At 45.0% G+C, this 27,376-nt stretch overlaps 1 protein-coding gene across 4 annotated transcripts in view; it reads right to left on the bottom strand.

The window, feature by feature from the left end:
• CIMAP1B (ciliary microtubule associated protein 1B) overlaps positions 1-27,376 on the bottom strand; it is an 80,759-nt gene that overhangs the window by 14,737 nt on the left and 38,646 nt on the right. For 2 of the 4 annotated variants that reach the window (XM_069765485.1, XM_069765487.1), the window contains 2 exons: positions 9,827-9,984; positions 3,980-4,183 (listed from right to left, as the gene is read on the bottom strand). In XM_069765485.1, coding sequence (XP_069621586.1) covers positions 3,980-4,183; positions 9,827-9,935 — 313 coding nt within the window. In that variant the 5' untranslated portion in view covers positions 9,936-9,984. Of the gene's footprint in view, positions 1-3,979; positions 4,184-9,826; positions 9,985-23,105; positions 23,199-23,327; positions 23,439-27,376 lie in introns of those variants that run through there. The other 2 variants (XM_069765486.1, XM_069765484.1) reach the window with 2 other exon arrangements.

The raw sequence follows: 27,376 nt of genomic DNA, 5'->3' as shown, positions 1-27,376 counted from the left end.
GACACTGATGGTAAGAAGGGACACGGATGACACACTGATGGTAAGAAGGGACACGGATGACACACTGATGGTAAGAAGGGACACACGGATGACAGACTGATGGTAAGAAGGGACACGCGGATGACACACTGATGGTAAAAAGGGACACGCAGATGACACACTGATGGTAAAAAGGGACACGTGGATGACACACTGATGGTAAGGAGAGACACGCGGATGACACACTGATGGCAAGAAGGGACACACGGATGACACACTGATGGTAAAAAGTGACACGGATGACAGTGATGATAAAAAGGGACACACGGACGACACACTGATGGTAAGAAGGGACACGGATGACACACTGATGGTAAAAAGGACATGGATGACACACTGATGGTAAAAAGGGACACGCGGATGATACACTGATGGTAAAAAGAGACACGCGGATGACACACTAATGATAAAAAGGGACACACTGATGACACACTGGTGGTAAAACGGATACACGGATGACACACTGATGATAAGAAGGGACACGGATGACACACTGATGGTAAAAAGGGACACACGGATGACACTGATAGTAAAAAGGGACACGGATGACACACTCAAGGTAAAAAGGGACGCACGGATGACACACTGATGGTAAAAAGGGACGCACGGATGACACACTGATGGTAAAAAGGGACGCACGGATGACACACTGATGGTAAGAAGGGACACGCGGATGACACACTGATGGTAAGAAGGGACACACAGATGACACACTGATGGTAAGAAGGGACACACGGATGACACACTGATGGTAAGAAGGGACACACGGATGACACACTGATGGTAAGAAGGGACACACGGATGACACTGATGGTAAAAAGAGACACACGAATGACACCGGTACTGGTTTTACACATACGTGTTTTATACACACGTGTGATGGAGGCCTAGGGTATACAGCTGACATAGTCGTCACAGAGGCTAAATACACAACCAGGTTGAGTATAGGTTGGATGTACAGATTTCGCTTAAGATGGTTGTCAAAGCGGTTAAAAGAGAGGAGCAGCAAATATTCAAAAATAACAAAGTATGATGCATTAGTCTCTTAAAGGGAACCTGTCAACATTTTTGTGTCATACCAGCTAAAAATATCATCTTACTCAGCATCTGCGCTGCATTCCCTAAACATTCATGTAAACCCCTGACTCCCCATGTATAGCCCTGAAAAACCTTTTTAATTTCTCCCGCGCCTGTATTTTAATCAGGTCTGTCTGGCACATGAGCACTTCTGCTTTTCGGTTTTGCGCGCAGTTGGGCAAAGCTTACTTTGCAAGCGCGAGACACTGCGCAGGTGCAAAATTTCTCACAGCGATGAAGATGACACAGTTGATGATATTTTTAGCTGGTATGACAGAAAAATGGTGACAGGTTCCCTTTTAATTCCACCTGCCAATCCAGCATGGATGATTTGGCGGTTGGCGATGACATGCCACATGAGCATGTGCCTGCATTTACACGCCGACCTGACGACCAAATAAAGTTCTGGCCTTCTAGCTCCGACCAGCGATGGCACAGCGGGATCCAGATCGCTGCTGCGTGTCAAACACAACGAGATCGCTATCCAGGACGCTGCAACGTCACGGATCGTTGTCGTTCTCGTAAAGTTGTTGAGTGTGAAGGTACCTTAAGTGTGCATTTGTCATTAGACAGGGTTTTGGGAAGGCTGTATCTCATGGTATGTATTTTTTCTGAGTTTTTTCTATGTCAACTGTGTATCCACCAGACTTCTGCTCAACACAACTGATGGTCCCAAACCCATTTATAAGGCAAGAAATTCCACTTATTAAGCCTGACAGGGCACACCTGTGAAGTGAAAAACATTCCCGGTGACTACCTCTTGAAGTTCATCAAGAGAATGCCAAGAGTGTGCAAAGTAGTCATCAAAGCAAAAGGTGGCTACTTTGAAGAACCTAGAATATAAGACATCATTTCAGTTGTTTCACACTTTTTTGTTAAGTATATAATTCCACATGTGTTAATTCATAGTTTTGATGCCTTCAGTGTGAATGTACAATTTTCATACTCATGAAAATACAGAAAAATCTTTAAATGAGAAGGTGTGTCCAAACTTTTGGTCTGTACTGTAACTGCACCCTGCCGATGTGATAGCAGTAAAAGCTCCATGGGGCTGCAGGTGATAATACCATGTAGTAGGGGTATATGTAGATGCCACTCTATCAAGTGTCCGCGTGTCCATCTGACCTATACTGTTCTGTAGGATGCTTACCAGCAGTGCTCAAAATGGACCTTAAATTGTAAGCATGCACCTTATTTTAGGGGGATGGAGGGAGGGGGGTGAGGGTACCTCTCTAGACATACAAGGGGCGATCCAAAAGTAATGATAATCGGTTATTTCTATTGCACACAGAAAGTAAAATAAAATGTTTTCTTCTCTCTTAGGTACCCACTAGTCCAGGAAAAAAAAATTACTTAAATAGACCACGATTCCCGGGAGCTACATTCATTTGAATATGAACTGCCGAGGAGTGAACATCAAAATGGAAAAAAACGAGCTCAGAGCTGTCATCAAATACCTCTGCTTGAAAAAAGTGACTACCAAAGACATACACAGCGACTTGGTGGAAACATTGGGGGACTCTTCTCCTCCATATTCCACAGTTGCACGCTGGGCCAAGGAATTTAAGCTGGGAAGAACATCGATGGAAAATAACCATCGTGAAGGACGCCCATCCACGTCCCTCAATGAAGAAAACGTGAAAAAAGTTGAAGAAGTTGTATTGGCAGATCGAAGAGAGGGTCAAGATCAAGAATTTTTTTCGAAGGGAATTCTAAGTTTAGAAAAGAGATGGACTAAATGTATAGACTTGTTAGGAGACTATGTAGAAAAATAAATTTATTTTTTGACTATATTCATTGTGTTTAGTATTGATTATCATTACTTTTGGATCGCCCCTCGTATTCCTGTACAAATTCTGAACCTCTATTAACCCCTTAATGACCGCCAATACGCCTTTTAACTGACCTTACATATAAGAGAATAGCCTCCCCATACAGGTGACAATCCAGCATCTGTCGGTTGTGCACTATAGCTGACAACTTTCTGCATCAGCCACGATCAGTGTTTGCACCGTCCAAATCTGTTTAACCCCTTAGATGCTGCTGTCAATAGTGACTACATCATTATAAATGGTTAACAGTGTGGGGGCTTCCTCTTTATCCCAATTGGTGCCCTCAGATCATGATTTTGTGGTCCTGATGTTTGCGGTGGCAATTCATGACCAAATAGCGGCCTTACAATCTGCCGGCTGTTGTAACCTGTTCAGAAGTTAGATGCATTTAGGTGGTAAAAATACACATTTTCATTTCTGTCATACCACTTTGCATTAATTCCTGTAAAGCACCTGAAGGGTTAATAAACTACCTGACAGCAGTTTTTGATGTGTCAGAGGGGGCTGTTTTTAAAATGGTATCACGTTTGGGGGTTTCCCAATATATGAGACCCCTAAAGTCACTTCAAACATGGATAAGTCCCTAAAAAAATAAATTTAGTAAATTTCCTTGAAAAAATGAAAAATTGCTGCTACATTTTTAAACCTCCTAAAATGCTAAAAAAATAAAATAACATTTTACAAATGATGCCGATGTAAAGCAAACATGTGGTAAATGTTATTTATTAATGGATTGCTGTGGTATGACCATCTGGATTAAAGGGATAATCATTCAAATTTTGAAAATTGCTAATTTTATAACATTTTTCTCAAATTTTTGATATTTTTTATAAATAAACACAAAACATATTGACCTAAATTTACCATTATCATAAAGTATAATGTGTCATGAAAAAACAATCTCAAAATCACTGGGATTTGTTGAAGCATTGCAGAGTTATTACCACATAAAGTGACACTGGTCAGATTTCAAAAATTTGGCTCCGTCACTAAGGGGTTAAATCAGTCACTATTTGGGGTAGAGTCTATACCTGGTCCTGGAGTCTGGAACATATTGAGATCCCTGGGTCTGCCATAGAGAGAATACGCAGGTGTGCCATCTTTTCCCCTCATGGTGATGTTAGCTGGCACCAAGTACCCTGGGCCTGGAGAACAGTCATCAACAAACTTGAAGCGCCGACTTCCAAAGCTGTATGCCGGTGCTCGATATTTACTTGGATCATGCTGTACAAAGCCTGTATGGGTAAAATATAGGGGGTACATAACATTCTGAAGACAAGGAACAGGGAGGTTTTCCCACGAAATACATTTATCACCTACTCATGGAGCAGGGTCCCCAACCTGTGGCTCGCAGGCCCATATTGTGTGGCTTGCGGCTCTCTGCCAACTTGGTGCTTTAGCACCAGGTCTAGCAAACACCTAAGAAGAGCAGGCGTCTCAGTCGACCATGTACTCTCCTATATAAACCTTCACATAAAAGATTGTGTAGGAAAAAGATCAACCTACCCATAAGCTGAAGAAATTATTTTTTAACCAGTTCAAGACTGGAACTTTTTCCATTGTTCTTGACCAAGCACATTTTGGGGGTGTTTTTGCACATGTGGTTTAAAGAGCTTGTACAGATATTCAAGTAATTTTTGCGTCTTTTTTTTTTTTCGTGATACATGGGTCTTCATTTTTATTTCACCGTCATATTCTCTCTGATATCAGGTGATATTGGTGGGAAATTGGCATTGCCCACATTTACAAAAGGTTAAAGGGCTTATCCACTACTTTGCTATTGATGATATATCCTTGGATAGGTCATACAGTGCGAGTCTGAAGCTCGGTACCCTCACTGATTAGCTATTGTCAGCTGTATCGATGGCCAGGTATATTCAATGTACAAATACACAGTTACAGCTTCCGTGACCTTGACAGACATTCATTGGGCTCAGCGGCTTGTGCCATCTACAATGGCTGAGTCGCTGAGACTAGTGATTGGTTACAGCGGTTTTGTGCATTGAAGTCGTGACGTCACCGCTGCGGGTTGTAACTAAAGACTGGGGCAATGCTGGAAATGCATCTCTGGACCTAGGAAGGGTGAGTAACACCTGTTTTTGTATTTTTAGATGGCTGCAAGTCTCCAATTAAATACAAATTTATCACAATAAACGCTTTAAATCATGTCTGTTTTTCACTCAATTTTTGCAACTTAACTTGAAAATAGATTTAAATGTTATTCATTACACAGTGGAATGTGTTGAGAACAATAAAACCTAAAAATGATCAACGTAAATCACAACTAATATCCCATGGAGGTCTGGAGTTGGAATGATGCTCAAAATCAAAGTGAAAAATGAAGTTACAGGCTGATCCATCTTTAGTGGAAATGCCTCAAGACAAGGAAATGATGCTCAGTAGTGTGTGTGGCCTCTACATGCCTGTATGACCTCCATACAATGGCTGGGCATGTTCCTGATGAGGCGGCGGATCCTGAGGGATCTCATCCCAGACCTGGACTAAAGCATCCGCCAACTCCTGGACAGTCTGTGGTGCAACGTGACGTTGGTGGATGGTGCGAAACATGATGTCCCAGATGTGTTCAATCGGATTCAGGTTTGGGGAACGGGCGGGCCAGTCATAGTAACATAGTAACATAGTTAGTAAGGCCGAAAAAAGACATTTGTCCATCCAGTTCAGCCTATATTCCATCATAATAAATCCCCAGATCTACGTCCTTCTACAGAACCTAATAATTGTATGATACAATATTGTTCTGCTCCAGGAAGACATCCAGGCCTCTCTTGAACCCCTCGACTGAGTTCGCCATCACCACCTCCTCAGGCAAGCAATTCCAGATTCTCACTGCCCTAACAGTAAAGAATCCTCTTCTATGTTGGTGGAAAAACCTTCTCTCCTCCAGACGCAAAGAATGCCCCCTTGTGCCCGTCACCTTCCTTGGTATAAACAGATCCTCAGCGAGATATTTGTATTGTCCCCTTATATACTTATACATGGTTATTAGATCGCCCCTCAGTCGTCTTTTTTCTAGACTAAATAATCCTAATTTCGCTAATCTATCTGGGTATTGTAGTTCTCCCATCCCCTTTATTAATTTTGTTGCCCTCCTTTGTACTCTCTCTAGTTCCATTATATCCTTCCTGAGCACCGGTGCCCAAAACTGTACTCCATGTGCGGTCTAACTAGGGATTTGTACAGAGGCAGTATAATGCTCTCATCATGTGTATCCAGACCTCTTTTAATGCACCCCATGATCCTGTTTGCCTTGGCAGCTGCTGCCTGGCACTGGCTGCTCCAGGTAAGTTTATCATTAACTAGGATCCCCAAGTCCTTCTCCCTGTCAGATTTACCCAGTGGTTTCCCGTTCAGTGTGTAATGGTGATATTGATTCCCTCTTCCCATGTGTATAACCTTACATTTATCATTGTTAAACCTCATCTGCCACCTTTCAGCCCAAGTTTCCAACTTATCCAGATCCATCTGTAGCAGAATACTATCTTCTCTTGTATTAACTGCTTTACATAGTTTTGTATCATCTGCAAATATCGATATTTTACTGTGTAAACCTTCTACCAGATCATTAATGAATATGTTGAAGAGAACAGGTCCCAATACTGACCCCTGCGGTACCCCACTGGTCACAGCGACCCAGTTAGAGACTATACCATTTATAACCACCCTCTGCTTTCTATCACTAAGCCAGTTACTAACCCATTTACACACATTTTCCCCCAGACCAAGCATTCTCATTTTGTGTACCAACCTCTTGTGCGGCACGGTATCAAACGCTTTGGAAAAATCGAGATATACCACGTCCAATGACTCACCGTGGTCCAGTCTATAGCTTACCTCTTCATAAAAACTGATTAGATTGGTTTGACAGGAGCGATTTCTCATAAACCCATGCTGATATGGAGTTAAACAGTTATTCTCATTGAGGTAATCCAGAATAACATCCCTCAGAAACCCTTCAAATATTTTACCAACAATAGAGGTTAGACTTACTGGCCTATAATTTCCAGGTTCACTTTTAGAGCCCTTTTTGAATATTGGCACCACATTTGCTATGCGCCAGTCCTGCGGAACAGACCCTGTCGCTATAGAGTCCCTAAAAATAAGAAATAATGGTTTATCTATTACATTACATAGTTCTCTTAGTACTCGTGGGTGTATGCCATCCGGACCCGGAGATTTATCTATTTTAATCTTATTTAGCCGGTTTCGCACCTCTTCTTGGGTTAGATTGGTGACCCTTAATATAGGGTTTTCATTGTTTCTTGGGATTTCACCTAGCATTTCATTTTCCACCGTGAATACCGTGGAGAAGAAGGTGTTTAATATGTTAGCTTTTTCCTCGTCATCTACAACCATTCTTTCCTCACTATTTTTTAACGGGCCTACATTTTCAGTTTTTATTCTTTTACTATTGATATAGTTGAAGAACAGTTTGGGATTAGTTTTACTCTCCTTAGCAATGTGCTTCTCTGTTTCCTTTTTGGCAGCTTTAATTAGTTTTTTAGATAAAGTATTTTTCTCCCTATAGTTTTTTAGAGCTTCAATGGTGCCATCCTGCTTTAGTAGTGCAAATGCTTTCTTTTTACTGTTAATTGCCTGTCTTACTTCTTTGTTTAGCCACATTGGGTTTTTCCTATTTCTAGTCCTTTTATTCCCACAAGGTATAAACCGCTTACACTGCCTATTTAGGATGTTCTTAAACATTTCCCATTTATTATCTGTATTCTCATTTCTGAGGATATTGTCCCAGTCTACCAGATTAAGGGCATCTCTAAGCAGTTCAAACTTTGCCTTCCTAAAGTTCAATGTTTTTGTGACTCCCTGACAAGTCCCCCTAGTGAAAGACAGGTGAAACTGCACAATATTGTGGTCGCTATTTCCTAAATGCCCAACCACCTGCAGATTTGTTATTCTGTCAGGTCTATTAGATAGTATTAGGTCTAAAAGTGCTGCTCCTCTGGTTGGATTCTGCACCAATTGTGAAAGATAATTTTTCTTGGTTATTAGCAGAAACCTGTTGCCTTTATGGGTTTCACAGGTTTCTGTTTCCCAGTTAATATCCGGGTAGTTAAAGTCCCCCATAACCAGGACCTCATTATGGTTGCAGCTTCATCTATCTGCTTTAGAAGTAGACTTTCCATGCTTTCTGTTATATTTGGGGGTTTGTAACAGACCCCAATGAGAATTTTGTTACCATTTTTCCCTCCATGAATTTCAACCCATATGGACTCGACATCCTCATTCCCTTCGCTAATATCCTCCCTTAAAGTGGACTTTAGACAAGACTTTACATAGAGACAAACCCCTCCTCCTCTCCGATTTTTACGATCCTTTCTAAACAGACTGTAACCCTGTAAGTTATCTGCCCAGTCATAGCTTTCATCTAACCATGTCTCGGTTATTCCCACTATGTCAAAGTTACCTGTAGATATTTCTGCTTCTAGTTCTTCCATCTTGTTTGTCAGGCTTCTGGCGTTTGCGAGCATGCAGTTTAGAGGATTTTTTTTTGTTCCAATCTCCTCACTGTGGATTGTTTTAGAAATGTTCTTACCTCCCTTCTGAGTATGTTTTCCTGGGTTGTCTTTGTTCGAGTCTAATGTTTTTCTTCCCGTCCCCTCTTCTTCTAGTTTAACGCCCTCCTGATGAGGAGCTTCAATGCCTTCATCTTGCAGGAACTGCTGACACACTCCAGCCACATGAGGTCTGGCATTGTCCTGCATTAGGAGGAACCCAGGGCCAACCACACCAGCATATGGTCTCACAAGGGGTCTGAGGATCTCATCTCAGTACCTAATGGCAGTCAGGCTATCTCTGGCGAGCACATGGATGGCTGGGTGGCCCTCCAAAGAAATGCCACCCCACACCATTACTGACCCACTGCCAAACCGGTCATGCTGAAGGATGTTGCAGGCAGCAGATCGCTCTCCATGGCATCTCCAGACTCTGTCACGTCTGTCACATGTGCTTGGTGTGAACCTGCTTTCATCTGTGAAGAGCACAGGGCGCCAGTGGTGAATTTGCCAATCCTGGTGTTCTGTGGCAAGCGTCCTGTACGGTGTTGGGTTGTGAGTACAACCCCCCTCTGTGGACATCGGGCACTCAGACCATCCTAATGGAGTCGGTTTCTAACCATTTGTGCAGACACATGCACATTTGTGGCCTGCTGGTGGTCATTTTGCAGGACTCTGGCAGGGCTCCTCCTGTTCCGCCTTGCACAAAGGCTGAGGTAGTGGTCCTGCTGCTGGGTTGTTGCTCTCCTACGGCCCCCTCCACTTCTCCTGATGTACTGGCCTGTCTCCTGGTAGCGCTTCCAGCCTCTGGACACTACGCTGACAGACACAGCAAACCTTGCCACAGCTCGCATTGATGTGCCATCCTGGATGGGCTTCACTACCTGAGCCATTTGTGTGGGTTGTAGAGTCCGTTTCATGCTACCACGAGTGTGAAAGCACAACCAACATTCAAAAGTCACCAAAACATCAGCCAGAAAGCATAGGTACTGAGATGTTGTCTGTGGTCCCCATCTGCAGAACTACTCCTTTACTGAGGGTGTCTTGATAATTGCAAATAATTTCCATCTGTTGTCTATTCCATTTGCACAACAGCATGTGAAATTGATTGTCAATCAGTGTTGCTTCCTAAGTGGACAGTTTGATTTCACCGAAGTTTGATTTACTTGGAGCTATATTCTGTTGTTTAAGTGGTCCCTTTATTTTTTTGAGCAGTGTATATATCACACAACAAATAAGACATTATTGCAGAGTACAATGCATAAAAAGGCGAAAATACATTGATAAACATGGCCCTATGTATTCTTGGCCTAATTGTTATAATACCCCATATACACAGGAGGAATTTACCTGTGTTCCCCGGTAATGCGTACTTAGGTCCTGGGCTGCCGTATAAAGCTGCAATTGGCCCCCGTGGCCTGTGTGGTCTCCAAGGGCCGATCTGCACCTCAGTAGTCATGATGTACTAATGCTGGATTGCCACAACCATACACAGGGATGGAGAACGGCTGGAAAAGAGAGAGTAAAACACATGTCTGGTCACTCAGCTCCCTAATGTACAGCACTCTATAATACACCTCGCCATTACCGAGGGACTAGCTACATTACTAGAAATGAGAACTAGAAAAAGGTTAGCTACTAATAACAGTATAACCAGTATGATTTGGCACATGTGTATTCCAATTTTCTTTCGAGCTGGTGGTATACATAGTATTAGGGCTCATTCAGAGGTCAGATTTTTGCGTTCGAGTACTATCCCTATTTTTTTACAGATAGCTCCTGTGATAGTCAATGGGTCCATTTACATGTCCGTGACTTTTCACAGCCTGCTCCATCCGCGGAAGACTTGTCCGATATTGATCCAAGGGTCGGATCAAAATCGGTAATGCAAGTCTATAGGTCTGTGAAAAAAAAAAAAACACTGTACACGGATGCCATCAGAGTGCGGTCCAATTTTTACCGACTGTCACATAGGAGAAGGTGGAGAAACTTTTTTTATTCTCCATGTACGAGAAAAACTGATGACACTCGGACCACACTCTGATTAAACGTTAATCAAAATAATCGGTCCATTCTTCTCATACGTGACGTCTGAATGAGGCCTTAGGGTATGTGCATCCATTAAGTATTTGCTGCACTCGTTTTACTCCTCTCGTTTTACCACCATAACAGAAGAATTTCGCAGTAATAGCAAAGTGAATGAGATTCCTGACGTCTCATGCACATGCTGCTTATTTTTTCCTTGCAAATTTGAAGCTGTTACAAATCTGCAGCATGTCATTTCTATCAGGCCATGTTCACACGGTCATTATTTGGTCAGTTTTTACCTCAGTATTTATAAGCCAAAACCAGGAGTGGGTGAAAAATACAGAAGCGGTGACATGTTTCTATTATACTTTTCCTCTGATTGTTCTTCTCCTGGTTTTGGCTTGCACATACTGAGGTAAAAAACTGATCAAATACTGAACGTGTGAACATGGCCTCAGCGTTTTTCACCCATTCTAATGCATGGAAAAAATGTGGTAAAAACATGAATATTTTACAGTGCGTTTTTCCTGACATGTTTGTGGTGCAAATTGTTCACAACCAATACATAACTTGTGCACAAACCTTAACAATATGATTTTCAGTCAGGAATCAAACAGATGAAGGTCGATGAACTTGGTGACAGCATTTATGCTCTTTTTATTCACAGAATACAGGCTGCCATCCACACTGTCTGTATTCTGCTGTTGCGTATACATTTGTTCAAATGGACAGAAAAATGTTACCCTAATTAAATTATTAAAATAAAATCGGGGGACCATGTCCCAAATGGTTGGATGTTTCAGTATTGAGAGCGCTGTACCTCAATAGTTATGCTGGTGGCGTGTCGGCAGTACTTGTGCCAGGGACAGCCACCACAATGGTTAAGACCTAAAACACAAGACCCCTACCCTCCATCCTAACATGTTTCGCCATGGCTTCATCAGAAGACAATGGGCTTATAGTGTATTCTGCTGTTGATGCCTATAAGGGAATTTCACTTTAATGTATTATTGTTGTTGTAGAAAGAACTATCCTGGTTTTATTATTGTATGACATTGCTGATAATATTCTCTGTCATATGTACAGTGGCTCAAGATGGTTAATATAGATATGGATATAGGAATACCTCTACAAAAGGGGAGATTCATGAAAACCGTCCAACAGGAAAAACTGCCTTTGTTGCCTATAGCAACCAATGACAGTGTAGCTTTCACTTCCCACTACCCATTTTATAAATGAAAGCCTGGCTGTGATTGGTTGATATGGGCAACAAGGACAATTTTCTTATTAGACAGGTTTTTGGCCCACATTTATTAATATTGATGTATTGTGCCACACTATGAAAAAAAAAATTAATAAAAAGTGAAAAAAAGTGCAATGTGCCTCAGTGCAATAACATGCATATAATGTAATGGATATAATTGCAATAATTTGCAAAAGAAAAATAAAGTGCTGTTATAAAAAGTGTAAAAACAGGACGGCACTGAGGCACATTGCACTTTTTTTCACTTTTTATTAATTGAGAATTCTTGAGATATATATATATTTTTTGATATTAGCAATAGGTGGTAGGATTGAGTAGTGACCTTATGTTGATTTAGATTATAAATAGCCAGTTGTATTGGGGCACGTAGTAATAATTTGGTTAGATATATATTGATAATTAATTATTTTTTATTATTTTTTCTCTTGTAATTTTATATGTGGAATTTAATAAAACTATATTTTATGATTATTTATATCCTTGTCCTGATTGGTTTTTGGATTTTTTACCATGGGAAGAGCTTGATCTTTTGTATTTAAAAATATGTACAGTGAATAATATTCATGGTTTGCAGGCTAAAGCACACATAATATAATATGCAAAAGTGCTGAGTAAATATATGCACACAAACTACTGAGCCGTGTGCTCCCAGCCCCAAAGCGGTTTCGCACTCCTTTGTCAGGAGATGTTCCGTTCCTCTTTTACTAATAAAGCAGTGTCTGCATTGATATTCAACTGAGGCTGTAGATCTAATGCCTCTGTCACTCCAGCTCTATTCTTCACTCAGCATCACCTCCTCCTGCTTTACTAATAACCTCTATGTTGTGTGGCTTCAGGCAAAGGAGCTGTCAGTCACGTAGGAGGAGGCGACACTGGGTGGGGAATAGAGCTGGAGTGACAGAGGCTTCACATCTTCCATAGTTCTTCAGCCTCATTTGCTAATCAATTCAAACGCTGATTTCTTAGTAATAATGGAACAGTCTGGCCATTTAAAAGTATTGCTGGACTTGTCTGTGAAAGAGCTACATGTGCCTGTAAATAGTTTGGGGGGCTTGAATTCCTGCTGACAGATTCCCTTTAGGAAGGGGTTGTCCAACTAAGGGATAACTCTAACAGTAGCGCCAGAAAATAGCATACAATGCTCTGGATGACTTTAGTTTATTCTAATACCTTACTCCCTCATCTCACACTTGCAGAAATCCAAGTTTAAGTTTTAAGAGGCTTGCATCTTTTAATAAATTATGCAAACTTGGCTCCAATTATTATTTTATTTTTAGACTGGCATACGAAGCGCGAGTCATAATAAATGTAGGCTGCTTTGGTTTGTGGTGGGGTTTTGTCATTCCTGCGGCAAAATTATAGTTGTTGTCTTCCTGTAAAAACACATGTTCACCTCTCCATTAGATAGGTGATAACTAGTGATGAACGAACGTGCTGGTATAAGGTGTTATCTGAGCATGCTCGGGTGCTAACCGAGTTTCTTCGGCGTGCTCGAATAACACGTTTGAGTCCCCGCGGCTGCATGTCTCGCAGCTGTCTAACAAACAGGCAATCCCTGCATGTGTTGAGTCTGTGTAACAGCCAGGAGACAGGCAGCCGCAAGGTCTTGAACATATTATTCGATCAAGCCAAAGACACTCGGTTAGCACAGAGAATGCTCAGATAACACCTTATACCAGCACGTTCGCTCATCACTTGTGATAACTTATTGAACTGGGGTGTCCGACCACTGGGACCAGCAAAGAAAGGCAGAAAACGGCTGCAGTGCACATACCTGATCGCCAATCAGGAAAACGAGAATTGGCGCGAGTCCCAGTTGTCAGATCCCCACCAATCAATAAATTATAACCTGACAACCCCTTTAATTATGCCCTAACGAGAAGGATCAGGGACAGCCCTACGGACCCACTGGGTGGTCTGTGTTGAGTATAGGGGGTTATCCTGACACATAATGGGGATCCGTCCTTTGCTTTCACCTTGTATGCAGCAATCTGCTCTGATCAGGACATACAAGGAATAAAACACCATTAATGTCCGTTGCCATAGGCAGACCATGACTACATATAACAGATGGGGTCCTGCTCCTGGTTTTCAGGGCACAGTGCCTGCACAAGGTGGTCTGCAGATTACCTGCCCAATACCGTTAGGACGCATTTCAGCGGTTATTGTCATGCTTTATACATACAGCATATAAAACGTGCGTCCCTCCATCCCAGCACAAACCAGTGTGGAGCGCATGGTACAATCCCAGCGCCGGTATCCAGCATCGTCACCAGACAATGTGTCCCCGGTTACCAGGAAATCTGTGCGGCTGTTACTAAAACAAACTGTATTCACCACATTCACATTCATAGCAACATCGCTCAACACAAAGAGCAGCAGCGTCCACACAAGCAACCAAAGGATTTCAGAGCGAAACCGACACCATTAATTAGTGACCACATGAACCGTGCTATCCCTGCCCCCTCCATGTTATAACGTCAGCGAGGAAATTCACTTCCATCCACATCATCCCTGACTTTGAGGTTTCCCGTATGGATTTTCATCGGTGATTCTAAACAAAAACTTGACAAGTTTCCGTGATTTTTTTGCAAATCGCTTGGGCTGAAAAAACTCGCGGACTTGTGAACAGTTGCATAGACTAGAATGGGTGCGAGAAAATCACGGAACACGGATGTGACTCCCGGACAACGGAATGACTCCCAGCTCTGAGGGTCCGCTCACACGGACTTTGGGATGTGGAGTTTAGAGCTCATCGTGCTCCAAAATCCACAAAAAAAAAGTCCTATTCATCTCAACGGGAAACAGCGCCAATAATGCCCATGGTGCTATATACTAATGTGGGAAAAAAGCAACATGTCTGTTCTTTACGTGTCTCTGCTTGAAAACAAAATCTAAATTTTACTACGGAGTCATTAAAGCAGAAAGAAAATGCCTCATACACAATAAAACATTAAAATAAAACAAAACTGGTTTTTCTTATATGCATTTTTCAGCTTTCGAAAAAGACTGTGACCACATTCCATTGTAAAGAGTCTAGACCACAGAATTCCTTAATAACGTGTCGACGGCGCACGTGCAGACCTGTGTGTCTTATGGGAACGGGCGACAACCATATAATAATGTCATCCTGCGGTCGCTGTCACTTCCGTCTGTCCCTATTTTGCAGTGGTCCCCGGTAAGGCAGCGAGTGCTACGACAGAGGCCAGACAGACCCCTCTGACTTCCAGCAGGTGAATGGTGGGCTATAGCGACACTCACTGTATGTACGAGGAGCGTCCTGATGCAAATGCGGAACCTGTGTGTCCACAGCCACTGGACCTGTACAGAGCATCCAGCCTAATAACCCTTACTATTTGGTAATGTATCTGTAATTTGTGTCTGATGGCAATCGCCTAGATTCCAGCCGCTCATAACATGAAAGAAAGAGTGGGCAGTGAGGGAATTAGGGGACTGGGGGGCTCCATGTCTGCACCCTTCTCCAGCGCAGCAGTACGTCAGATACAGCCCTGGTACCGATACCCTACTAACACTGGTTTAGGGGGTAAGCACTGAAGTGAAGCTCAATCAGAGGGCTGCACTATATTCTGGTGGTCCATTGTGTGGTCCGATGGGAATTCTGCTGGAGCCACATGACGGGCAGCCATCTACAGACCACACAAATAAAGATATACCTTTTATTCTTCATCTTTTGGACTCTTTAATTCGGTTTGTTCCTTTGCGTATATATATATATACACACAGTATATCGTAGAGCTTTTCGCAATTATACAGATTATTGCCTTTTGCTTGTCCTTTAACCTGCTCAGTACACAATTCCAATTATAACCCAAAATAATGCAGAATCCTTAGCATCGCCAATGTCCCATCACTATTATTCGTAACATCCCAACCTCCCATCACTACTATTCATAACCTCCTCCACCACCCATCACATGGAGGGCAGCCGGGGAAAAAGCACTACAGTAAGCGCAGTTCCCTGGTGCTGAAGACGGCTCTCATCATTCTCCCCTACTCTCGAGCAGAGGAGAATGTTGTCTGAACAATGACAGCAGGTGGTTTTTTTGGGACTGTTACCCCAATCAACTGACACCTGCTGTTGCTAATAACAGTGACAGTGCAGATGATCGGGATATTCCTCAGCTGCCGCCTGCGATCTAACGAAATAAATGAATGAAAAACCCGGCGTGGGTTCCTCCTTATTTTCTTGAGCCAACCAGGCAAAACTCACAGCTGTGGGCTGCAACTCTCAGCTGTCAGCTTCTGCAAGGTTGGTTATCAAGAGTAGAGGGGTCCCCATGCTGTTTTTTTAATTATTTAAACAAATAATTTAAAAAAAAGGCGTGTGGTCCGCCCCCATTTTTGACAACCAGCCTTGCTAAAGCTCACAGCTGGGGGCTAGTATTCTCAGGCTGGTGAGGGGCCATTGACATTGGCCCCCCAGCCTAAAAACAGCAGCCCACAGCTGCCCAGAAAAGGCACATCTATTAGATGCGCCTATTCTGGTGCTTTCCCGGCTCTTCCCACTTGCCCTGTAGCAGTAGCAAGTGTAGTTCATATTTGTGGGGTTGATGTCACCTTTCTATTGTCAGGTGACATCAAGCCCACGGCTTAGTAATGGAGAGGCGTCTATAAGACACCTATCCATTACTAACCCTATAGTTATATGATAAATAAAGACACAGCCAGAATAAAATCCTTTAATTGAAAAAATGACACAGACTCCTTTATTAATCTCAATTAAACCATACTTACTGCAACACCTAATTGCCCGACGCCCTCGATCTCCTGTAATAAAGTAAAATAAAAACACAACAATATACCATACCTGTCCGACGTTCTGTACCATGCTGTAATCCATATCTGGGGGCTATATAGTTTTCAACTTGGACGGTGCCAAGATGCGACCGTCCCGGCTGAAAACCACTGGTGAATGAGCTGCTGAGAGCGCAGCATCATTCACCAGCGATGACATCATCGAGGCCGGGCTGAACTGCGGTGACCTCAGGACTGTGGGAAAATGCCAGTGATGATGTCACCGCTGGTGAATGATGCTGTGCTCTAAGGATCTCATTCACCAGTGATTTTCAGCCGGGACAGTCGCATCTTGGCACCGTCCCAGTTGAAAACTATTTAGCTCCCAGACATGGATTACAGCGTGGGACACAACGACGAACATGTATGGTATATTGTTGTTTTTATTTTAATTTTATTACAGGAGATCGAGGGCGTTAGGGAATTAGACGTTGCAGTAAGTATGGTTTAACTGAGATTAATAAAGGAGTCTGTGTCATTTTTTCAATTAAAGGATTTTATTCTGGCTGTGTCTTTATATCTTATAACTATAGGGTTAGTAATGGATAGGTGTCTTATAGACGCCTCTCCATTACTACGCCGTGGGCTTGATGTCACCTGACAATACAAAGGTGACACCAACCCCACAAATATGAAACTCACTTGCCACCGTAACAGTTTTGCTGTCCGTGTTGACGGTTAAAAAAAAGGACATGTCTATGTGTGGGGCATACGGACACACGGTCTGTAGAAACACACGGACATGCCTCCAATCTGGCTTCTGCCCCACCACTCCACCGAAACTGCCCTGACAAAAATTACTAATGACTTACTCACAGCCAAAGCTAACAGACAGTTCTCCATCCTTATCCTTCTCGACCTGTCCTCTGCTTTCGACACAGTCGACCACTGCCTACTGCTACAGATTCTTTCTTCCCCTGACATCAAAGGCCTTGCCCTGTCCTGGATTGCCTCATACCTTTCCGACCGCACATTCAACATCTCCCACTCCCACACTACCTCCTCATCCCACCCTCTCTCTGTTGGAGTCCCTAAAGGCTCTGTCCTGGGGCCCCTACTTTTTTCCTTCTATACCCTTGGCCTAGGACAACTCAAGGTCCCATGGCTTCCAGTACCACCTGTATGTGGTCGACACTCAGATCTACCTTTCTGGCCCAGATGTCACCTCTCTGCTGTCCAGAATCCCGCAGTGTCTGTCAGCCATACCCTCCTTCTTCACTTCTCACTTGCTAAAACTCAATGTAGACAAAACAGAACTCATCATCTTTCCCACATCTCGCGTATCCCCCCTACCTTTAATAATAATCTTTATTTTTATATAGCGCTAACATATTCCGCAGCGCTTTACAGACATTATCATCGCTGTCCCCAATGGGGCTCACAATCTAAATTCCCTATCAGTCTTTGGAATGTGGGAGGAAACCGCAGTGCCCGGAGGAAACCCACGCAAACACGGAGAGAACATACAAACTCTTTGCAGATGTTGTGCTTGGTGGGATTTGAACCCAGGACTCCAGCGCTGCAAGGCTGCAGTGCTAACCACTAAGCCACCGTGCTGCCCTACCTGATTATTATTTATTGTTATAGCGCCATTTATTCCATGGCGCTTTACATGTAAGGAGGGGTATACATAATAAAAACAAGTACAATAATCTTAAACAATACAAGTCATAACGGGTACAGGAGGAGAGAGGACCCTGCCCGCGAAGGCTCACAATCTACAAGGGATGGGAGAGAATACAGTAGGTGAGGGTAGAGCTGGTCATGCAGCGGTTTGGTCGATCGGTGGTTACTGCAGGTTATAGGCTTGTCGGAAGAGGTGGGTCTTCAGTCTCTTTTTGAAGGTTTCGATGGCAGGTGAGAGTCTGATATGTTGTGGTAGAGAGTTCCAGAGTAGGGGTGATGCGCGAGAGAAATCTTGTATGCGATTGTGGAAAGAGGAGATAGGGGGGGAATAGAGAAGGAGATCTTGTGAGGATCGGAGGTTGCGTGCAGGAAAACGGGAGACGAGGTCACAGACGTATGGAGGAGACAGGTTGTGGATGGCTTTGTATGTCATGGTTAGGGTTTTGTACTGTAGTCTCTGGGCAATGGGGAGCCAGTGAAGGGATTGACAGAGGGGAGAAGCTGGGGAATAGCGGGGGGACAGGTGGATTAGTCAGGCAGCAGAGTTTAGAATAGATTGGAGGGGTGCGAGAGTGTTCGAGGGGAGGCCACAGAGCAGGAGGTTGCAGTAGTCAAGGCGAGAGATGATGAGGGCATGGACTAGGGTTTTTGCAGATTCTTGGTTGAGGAATGAACGGATTCGTGAAATATTTTTGAGTTGAAGTCGGAAGGAAGAGGAAAGGGCTTGGATATGTGGTTTGAAGGAGAGATCAGAGTCAAGGATTACCCCGAGGCAGCAAGCTTGTGGGACTGGGGAGAGTGGGCAGCCATTTACTGTAATGAATAGCTTCGTTGGGGGGGTCACGTGAGATGGGGAAAGATGATGAATTCTGTTTTGTTCATGTTAAGTTTCAGAAATCTAGTGGAGAAGAAGTATGAAATAGTGGACAGACATTGAGGGATTCTAGTTAGTAGGGAGGTGATATCTCGTCCAGAGATGTAGATCTGTATGTCATCAGCATAGAGATGATACTGAAAGCCATGAGATTCAATGAGCTGTCCCAGGCCAAAGGTGTAAATGGAGAAGAGCAGGGGCCCTAGGACTAAACCTTGTGGGACTCCGACAGATTGGGGGCGAGGTGAGGAGGTGGTGTGTGAGTGGGAGATGCTGAATGTCCGGTCTGTTAGGTATGATGAGATCCAGGATAGGGCCAAGTCTGTGATGCCAAGGGATGAGAGGGTCTATAATAATAGGGAATGGTCCACTGTGTCAAAGGCAGCCGACAGGTCCAGAAGGAGGAGGACAGAGTAGTGTCGCTTGCTCTTGGCGGTTAAGAGGTCATTGGTGACCTTAGTAAGGGCAGTTTCAGTGGAGTGGTGTGACCGGAAGCCAGACTGTAAGCGGTCGAAGAGGGAGCAAGAAGAGAGATGGGAGGACAGTTCAAGGTAGACTTGTTGTTCCAGTAGCTTGGAGGCATAGGGGAGAAGTGATATAGGGCGATAGCTAGATACAGAGGATGGGTCAAGAGAGGGCTTTTTGAGGATAGGTGCGATGGAGGCATGTTTAAAGCTTGAGGGGATAATACCAGTTGTTAGTGATAGGTTGAAGAGATGGGTTAGGGTTGGGATGAAGACTGTGGTGAGGTTTGAGATGAAGTGGGATGGGATCGGGTCAAGTGCACAGGTGGTAAGATGTGATCTTGAGAGTAGAGTAGAGAGTCGATCTTCTGTAATGGTGGAGAAGTTGGTTTTGGAGGTGAAGGGCTGGGAAGTCGGGAGGAAGGGCTTTGGGGGTTGTTGACCAAAACTGTCTCTGATGTTATCAATCTTCTGCTTGAAAAATGAGGCAAAGTCTTCAGCTGAGATGAGTGGGGAGGGAGGAGGTGCTGGGGGACGGAGGAGAGAATTGAAGGTGTTGAATAATGGTTTAGGGTTGTGAGACAAGGAGGATATGAGAGATGAGAAGTAGGTTTGTTTAGCTGTGGCGAGTGTGGTCTTGAAAGTAGTGAGGGACTGTTTGAATGCGATGAAGTGCTCGTTGGAGTGGGATCTTTTCCATCTGCGCTCAGCAGCCCTGGAAGCTCGCCTCAGTTCTTTGGTCAGGCTGGTGTGCCAGGGCTGTCTGTTTATTTTGCGAGCTTTGGTATGTGTAAGTGGGGCAGCAGATTCCAAAGCTACAGCTATTGTGGTGTTATATAGAGCAGCAGCGTCATCCGCATTGTGTAAGGAACTTATATCTGTGAGAGGGAGGAGGGATTCAGAGAATGAGTGTAGTTCAAGGTGCTTAAGATTTCTGCGAAGGTGTGAAAGTTTGTGGGGTGGGGATTGTAGACATGGAGTGGAGAGGGAAGAGAATGTGAGAAGGTTGTGGTCAGAGAGAGGAAGAGGTGAGTTAGAGAGGTTAGATAGGGAGCAGAGGCTGGTGAAGATGAGGTCCAGTGTGTGGCCATCTTTGTGGGTGGCTGCAGAAGACCATTGAGTGAGGCCGAAGGAGGAAGTGAGAGATAGAAGTTCAGTGGCAGCTGAGAGGGAAGTGTCAATGGGGATGTTGAAGTCGCCCATGATGATAGTAGGGATGTCCGCGGAAAGGAAATGAAGTAGCCAGGTGGTGAAGTGGTCAAAGAAGGTGGTGGCTGGCCCTGGGGGACGGTAGATGACAGCCAGTTGGAGGTTGGAGGGGGAGTAGATGCGCACAGAGTGTATCTCAAAGGAAGGGAGGGTAACAGAGGGTGGCAGTGAGATTGGGGTGAAGGAGCAGGTATCTGACAGGAGAAAACAACTCCTCCACCATGTTTGCTGCTGGGGCGGGGGGTGTGAGAAAGGTGGAAGCCACCATACGAAAGTGCAGCAGGAGAGGCTGTGTCAGAAGGGGTGAGCCAGATTTCGGTGATGGCGAGGAAGGAAAGTTTAGTAGTAACAAAAAGATCATGGATGTAGGAAAGCTTGTTGCAGACAGGGCGAGCGTTCCACAGAGCTCCTGTTAGTGGGACTGGGGAAGCGGGGGCTGGGTGAATGGGTATAAGGTTAGAGAGGTCTATTATGGTAAAAGGCATCACGCTCTCTCCCGCACCAGAAATCCGCTGCCTCGGCGTGACTCTCGACTCTGCCCTGTCCTTAAAACGGCACGTCCAAACTCTTGCCACCTCCTGTCGCCTCCAACTCAAAAATATTGCCAGAATCCGTCCCTTCCTCAGCCAACAATCGACCAAAACTCTTGTGCATGCCCTCAGCATCTCCCGCCTCGATTACTGCAATACCCTCCTCTGTGGCCTCCCCGCTAACTCCCTTGCACCGCTCCAGTCTGCCCTCAACTCTGCTGCCTGGCTAATCCACCTCTCTCCTCACTACTCCCGTTTCTCCCCTCTGCAAATCCCTCCACTGGCTCCCAATTCCCCAACGAATCCAGTTCAAACTACTAACACTGATCTACAAAATTATTCACAACCTGTCCCCTCCCTATACCTCTGAACTAATCTCCCAATATCTTCCCTCACGTAATCTCCGATCCTCCCAAGACCTCCTACACTCCTCCACACTTATTCGTTCCTCACACAACCGCCTCCAAGATTTCTCCCGGATATCCCCCATCCTCTGGAATTCCATGCCTCAACATGTCCAATTATCCATCACCCTCGGATCCTTCAGATGGAACCTGAAAACCAATCTCTTCAGGAAAGCTTACAGCCTGCAGTAACCTTTCTGCTGCCTCACCAACCACCCGAGCTGCCGCCTCACCAACCACCCAAGCTGCCGCCTCACCATCACCCGAGCTGCCGCCTCACCATCACCCGAGCTGCCGCCTCACCACCACCCGAGCTGCCGCCTCATCACCACCAGAGCTGCCGCACCCTCGACCTTCTGTCTCTTCCCCATTATCCCATAGAATGTAAGCCTGCAAGGACAGGGTCCTCTCCCCTCTGTACCAGTCTGTCATTGTAAATTTGTTTACTGTAAACGATATCTATAACTCTGTATGTAACCCCTTTCTCATGCACAGCACCATGAAATTAATGGTGCTATATAAATAAATAAATATTAATAATGTGCACAGACCGAATGGGTCTACGTGTGTGTGTGTGTCTCCGGTACATGTGAAAACTGTCACAACACGTACCAGGGAGACACGGACATGTGAAAGATGCCTTATTCCTAATATCCCCCCACCCACCACTACTATTCCTAACATCTCTCACCACTACTATTTCTAACATCTCCCACCTCCCACCACTACTATTCCTAACATCCATCCCCCACCTCCCACCACTACTATTCCTAACATCCATCCCCACCGCCCATCACTACTATTCCTAACATCCATCCCCACCGCCCATCACTACTATACCTAACATCCACCGCCCATCACTACTATTCCTAACATCCATCCCCACCACCCATCACTACTATTCCTCAGTGCTTTTACTTTAGGAAAATAAGTGATAGCTTGTTTCTCTGTTCCTACCAATCAGGGTGAGATTTCCCTCCATCTATTACTATGCATATTAATATTTGGCAGACAATGGCTGAGTGATGTGATTTCATATAATAACAAACTGTTATTGCACTATACCCTCTCTGACTGATACAATAGACTACTCTAATCTGCCCCAGCCATCATCCTTCTATTATAATCCCTGCAGGTCATGATCTGACCTCACACATAGGGTTATTATCACGATAGGACCAGTGCTGTGGTCACGATGAGATGTGGGGGGTCTGCCCTCGGTCAGGACACTGGTGGGCTGCTTGTGGCTCTCGCACTTGTATAAAGTATAATAACGCCGGTGTGCCGGTAACGGGGCTCTAGGCTGAGAGTCACAATCACGCCCCTGTATAGACAGCCAGGATTCCGAAGACTACATGTCCCAGCATGCTTTGGTGTCCCGCTGCCATAGCTGGGCATGGTGGTTAGTATCTGACCTGCAGTGATGTCCTTGCCACCTGCGTCCGCCACGCCCGGCTGCAGCACTCACTGAGGTACAGTATCTGCGGAGTCCAGGCTTTACCACGGCCATTGTTTGTGGTCTCCTAGTAACAGGACCCATGGTAACCGCTGCCATGGTAACGACGCTGCGGCCTGCTCCAGGGCAGAGCTGTGACATGGTAGTGTCTAGAACGGAGTTTATTTTTTGAGGGAATTACCGTATATCACCGGAAGAAGCGGGGCCTCCGTCTGTCCAGCGAAGACATAGCAGGAAGCCCTGTTGTGCTGGAGAGGACGGAGGAGCTGTATCATGGAGCTGTGTGCAGATGGGAAAGATGACGGGGAATGGATGGACTTTGGGGCAAAGTAACATAGATGATGTTATATGGGGGCTGCATGTTGGAGGGTTGCTCAGAGAAATGGCCGCTGCTAATTCTATGCAGCTGCTTATTGAGGAGCTTTCCCTGGAAAAGGGCTGATGTTACTTGAGTGGGGCCGCATAGGAAGGGGATGATGAGGGGCTGGAGAAAGGGAGCTGAGGATGATGAGGGGCTGTATGGAGAAGGGGAGACGAGGATGTTGAAGCACTGTGGGCAGATGAGGAAGATGAAGGGCTGTGTGGAGATGAAGAAGATGAGGGGCTATATGGAGAAGGGGAGACGAGGATGATGAGGGGCTACGTGGAGAAGGGGAGATGGGGATGATGAGGGGCTGTATGGAGAAAGGGAGATGAGGATGATGAGGGGCTGTATGGAGAAGGGGAGACGATAATGAGGGGCTGTGTGGAGAAGGGAGGCGAGGATGAGGCCCTGTGGGGAGATGAGGAAGATGAAGGGCTGGAGAAGGGGAGATGAGGGGCTGTGTAGATGAGGACGATGAGGGATTGTATGGAGAAGGAGAGATGAGGATGATGAGGGGTTGTGTGGAGAAGGGGAGATGAGGATGATGAGGGGCTGTGCGGAGAAGGGGAGATGAGGATGATGAGGGGCCGTGTGGAGAAGGGGAGACGAGGATGATGAGGGGCTGTGTGGGGAAGGGGAGACGAGGATGATGAGGCACTTTGGGGAGATGAGGGGCTGTGTGGAGAAGGGGAGATGAGGAAGATGAGGGGCTGTGTAGATGAGGACGATGAGGGATTGTATGGAGAAGGAGAGATGAGGATGATGAGGGGTTGTGTGGAGAAGGGGAGATGAGGATGATGAGGGGCTGTGTGGGGAAGGGGAGACGAGAATGATGAGGCACTTTGGGGAGATGAGGGGCTGTGTGGAGAAGGGGAGATGAGGAAGATGAGGGGCTGTGTAGATGAGGACGATGAGGGATTGTATGGAGAAGGAGAGATGAGGATGATGAGGGGTTGTGTGGAGAAGGGGAGATGAGGATGATGAGGGGCTGTGTGGAGAAGGGGAGATGAGGATGATGAGGGGCTGTGTGGAGAAGGGGAGATGAGGAAGATGGATCCTGCGGAATTTGACGGCCCGTCGTTTGGAAAAAACGGTGAAAGGAGCGTTTTTTCTGCAGTGGAAAAACGTGCCAGGACGCCTCCTGCGTCATACGTTGTTCCACAGAATGGGAGCCTATGGACGCAGGATCACTGTGAAAAGCAGGAATCCAGTGACGGATCATGTTTTTACATTTGAGCATGCCTGGAAGCATTTATCAACCCGGGGAAAAATCTCCCTCCCTCTCTCTCTTCCCCAGAAATTTCTCCATTTCAATTCAGGCAAGATCACAAAAAACGCATCCGTCAAAACACTGGATGTGTTAGGCTATGTGCACATGTTCAGGATTTCTTGCAGAAATTTCCTGAGCAAAACAGGACATTTTCTGCAAGAAATCCGCATGCGTTTTTTGCGCGTTTTTGGTGTGTGTTTTTTGCGGATTTTTCCTGAGGTTCCCAATGCAATAATATAGTGGGAAATCCACAAAAAATCCGCAAAATTAATGAACATGCTGCGTTTTTTACCGCGATGCGCTTTTTTCGCGGAAAAAACGCATCACGTGCACAAAAATTGCGGAATGCATTCTAAATGATGGGATGCATAATGTATGCGTTTTTTTCGCATTTTTATAGAGAAAAAACATGAGAAAAACGCGAAAAAAACACGAAAAATCTGCAACGTGTGCACACAGCCTTACACACAATTTTAAAAATGTCCGTTGATACGACGCCCGCCAGAAGACGGTAGTGTGAAACAAGCCTAAGGCCAGTCTCACACGTCCAGATAATTCCAGTACCGGAAAAATCGGTACCGGAATTATCCGTGTCCGTGTGCTTACGCTGAACTTCAGTGTGGCACACGGGCGGCACACGGCTGAGGACCACACGGACCATGCAGGAGACAGCGCTACAGTTAAGCGCTATCCCCTGCATCTGGTGCTGAAGCCGCTATTCATTTCTTCTCTCCCGCATTGTTCGCTGGAGAGAAGATATGAAAAATCTTTTTTTTTTTTTTTTTTTAAAAAAAGATCCCTGTCCCCAACCCCCTCCCACCCCCTATGCGCCCCCGCGCTGTTAATAAAATACTTACCCGGCTCCCTCGCTGGCGCTGCTTCCTGTCCTCGCCGCAGCTTCTCCTGTATGAGCGGTCACGTGGTGCCGCCTATTACAGCGATGAATATTCGGCTCCACCTCCCATAGGGACACGGCACACGGACTGCACACGGACAACATCCGTGTGCGGTACGTGTTTTACACGAACACTGACATGCTCCCACGAACACTGACATGTCTCCGTGTTTTCCAAACGGACACGCGGTCCGTGAAAACACGCTGACATGTGCAGAGACACATTGATTTTAATGTGTCTACGTGAGTCAGTGTCTCCGGTACGTGAGGAAACTGTCACCTCACGTACCGGAGCCACTGACGTGTGAAACCGGCCTAAAAGGGTGATGTCAGTCGTGGGGCTATGTGGTGGGAGTGGGTGATGTCACTCATGTGGTTTTTGTTTTCATTGTTACTTATCTCTAATGTTAGGCTTAGTTATCACTGATTGGTAAAGTTCATTGTTATAGACTTGTATGTATAAATACAGTGCCTTGCGAAAGTATTCAGCTCCCTGGAACTTTTCAACCTTTTCCCACATATCATGATTCAAACATAAAGATACCAAATGTAAATTTTTGGTGAAGAATCAACAACAAGTGGAACACAATTGTGAAGTTGAACGAAATTTATTGGATATTTAAAATTTTTGTGGAAATTCAAAAACTGAAAAGTGGGGCGTGCAATATTATTCGGCCCCTTTACTTTCAGTGCAGCAAACTCACTCCAGAAGTTCATTGTGGATCTTAAATGATCCAATGTTGTCCTAAATGCCTAATGATGATAAATACAGGTCCTTCTCAAAAAATTAGCATATAGTGTTAAATTTCATTATTTACCATAATGTAATGATTACAATTAAACTTTCATATATTATAGATTCATTATCCACCAACTGAAATTTGTCAGGTCTTTTATTGTTTTAATACTGATGATTTTGGCATATAACTCCTGATAACCAAAAAAACCTGTCTCAATAAATTAGCATATCAAGAAAAGGTTCTCTAAACGACCTATTACCCTAATCTTCTGAATCAACTAATTAACTCTAAACACATGCAAAAGATACCTGAGGCTTTTATAAACTCCCTGCCTGGTTCATTACTCAAAACCCCCATCATGGGTAAAGGTACCGTCACACTAGACGATATCGCTAGCGATCCGTGACGTTGCAGCGTCCTCGCTAGCGATATCGTCCAGTGTGACAGGCAGCAGCGATCAGGCCCCTGCTGTGCTGTCGCTGGTCGGGGCAGAAAGTCCAGAACTTTATTTCGTCGCTGGACTCCCCGCAGACATCGCTGAATCGGTGTGTGTGACACCGATTCAGCGATGTCTTCACTGGTAACCAGGGTAAACATCGGGTAACTAAGCGCAGGGCCGCGCTTAGTAACCCGATGTTTACCCTGGTTACCATCGTAAAAAAACAAACAGTACATACTTACATTCAGCTGTCTGTCCCTTGCCGTCTATTTCCTGCACTGACTGCTGGCCGCAAAGTGAAAGTGAAAGCACAGCACAGCGGTGAGTCACACAGCGGTGACTCACCGCTGTGGCTGTGCTCTGCTTTCACTTTGCGGCCAGCAGTCAGTGCAGCAAACAGACGGCAAGGGACAGACAGCTGAATGTAAGTATGTACTGTTTGTTTTTTTACGATGGTAACCAGGGTAAACATCGGGTTACTAAGCGCGGCCCTGCGCTTAGTTACCCGATGTTTACCCTGGT

This window comes from Ranitomeya imitator, chromosome 4 (genome assembly GCF_032444005.1).
Source record: "Ranitomeya imitator isolate aRanImi1 chromosome 4, aRanImi1.pri, whole genome shotgun sequence".
Classification (NCBI taxonomy): Eukaryota; Metazoa; Chordata; class Amphibia; order Anura; family Dendrobatidae; genus Ranitomeya; species Ranitomeya imitator.
Note: the sequence above shows the minus strand (reverse complement) of the source record. Positions and strands in the feature narration are given on the sequence as shown.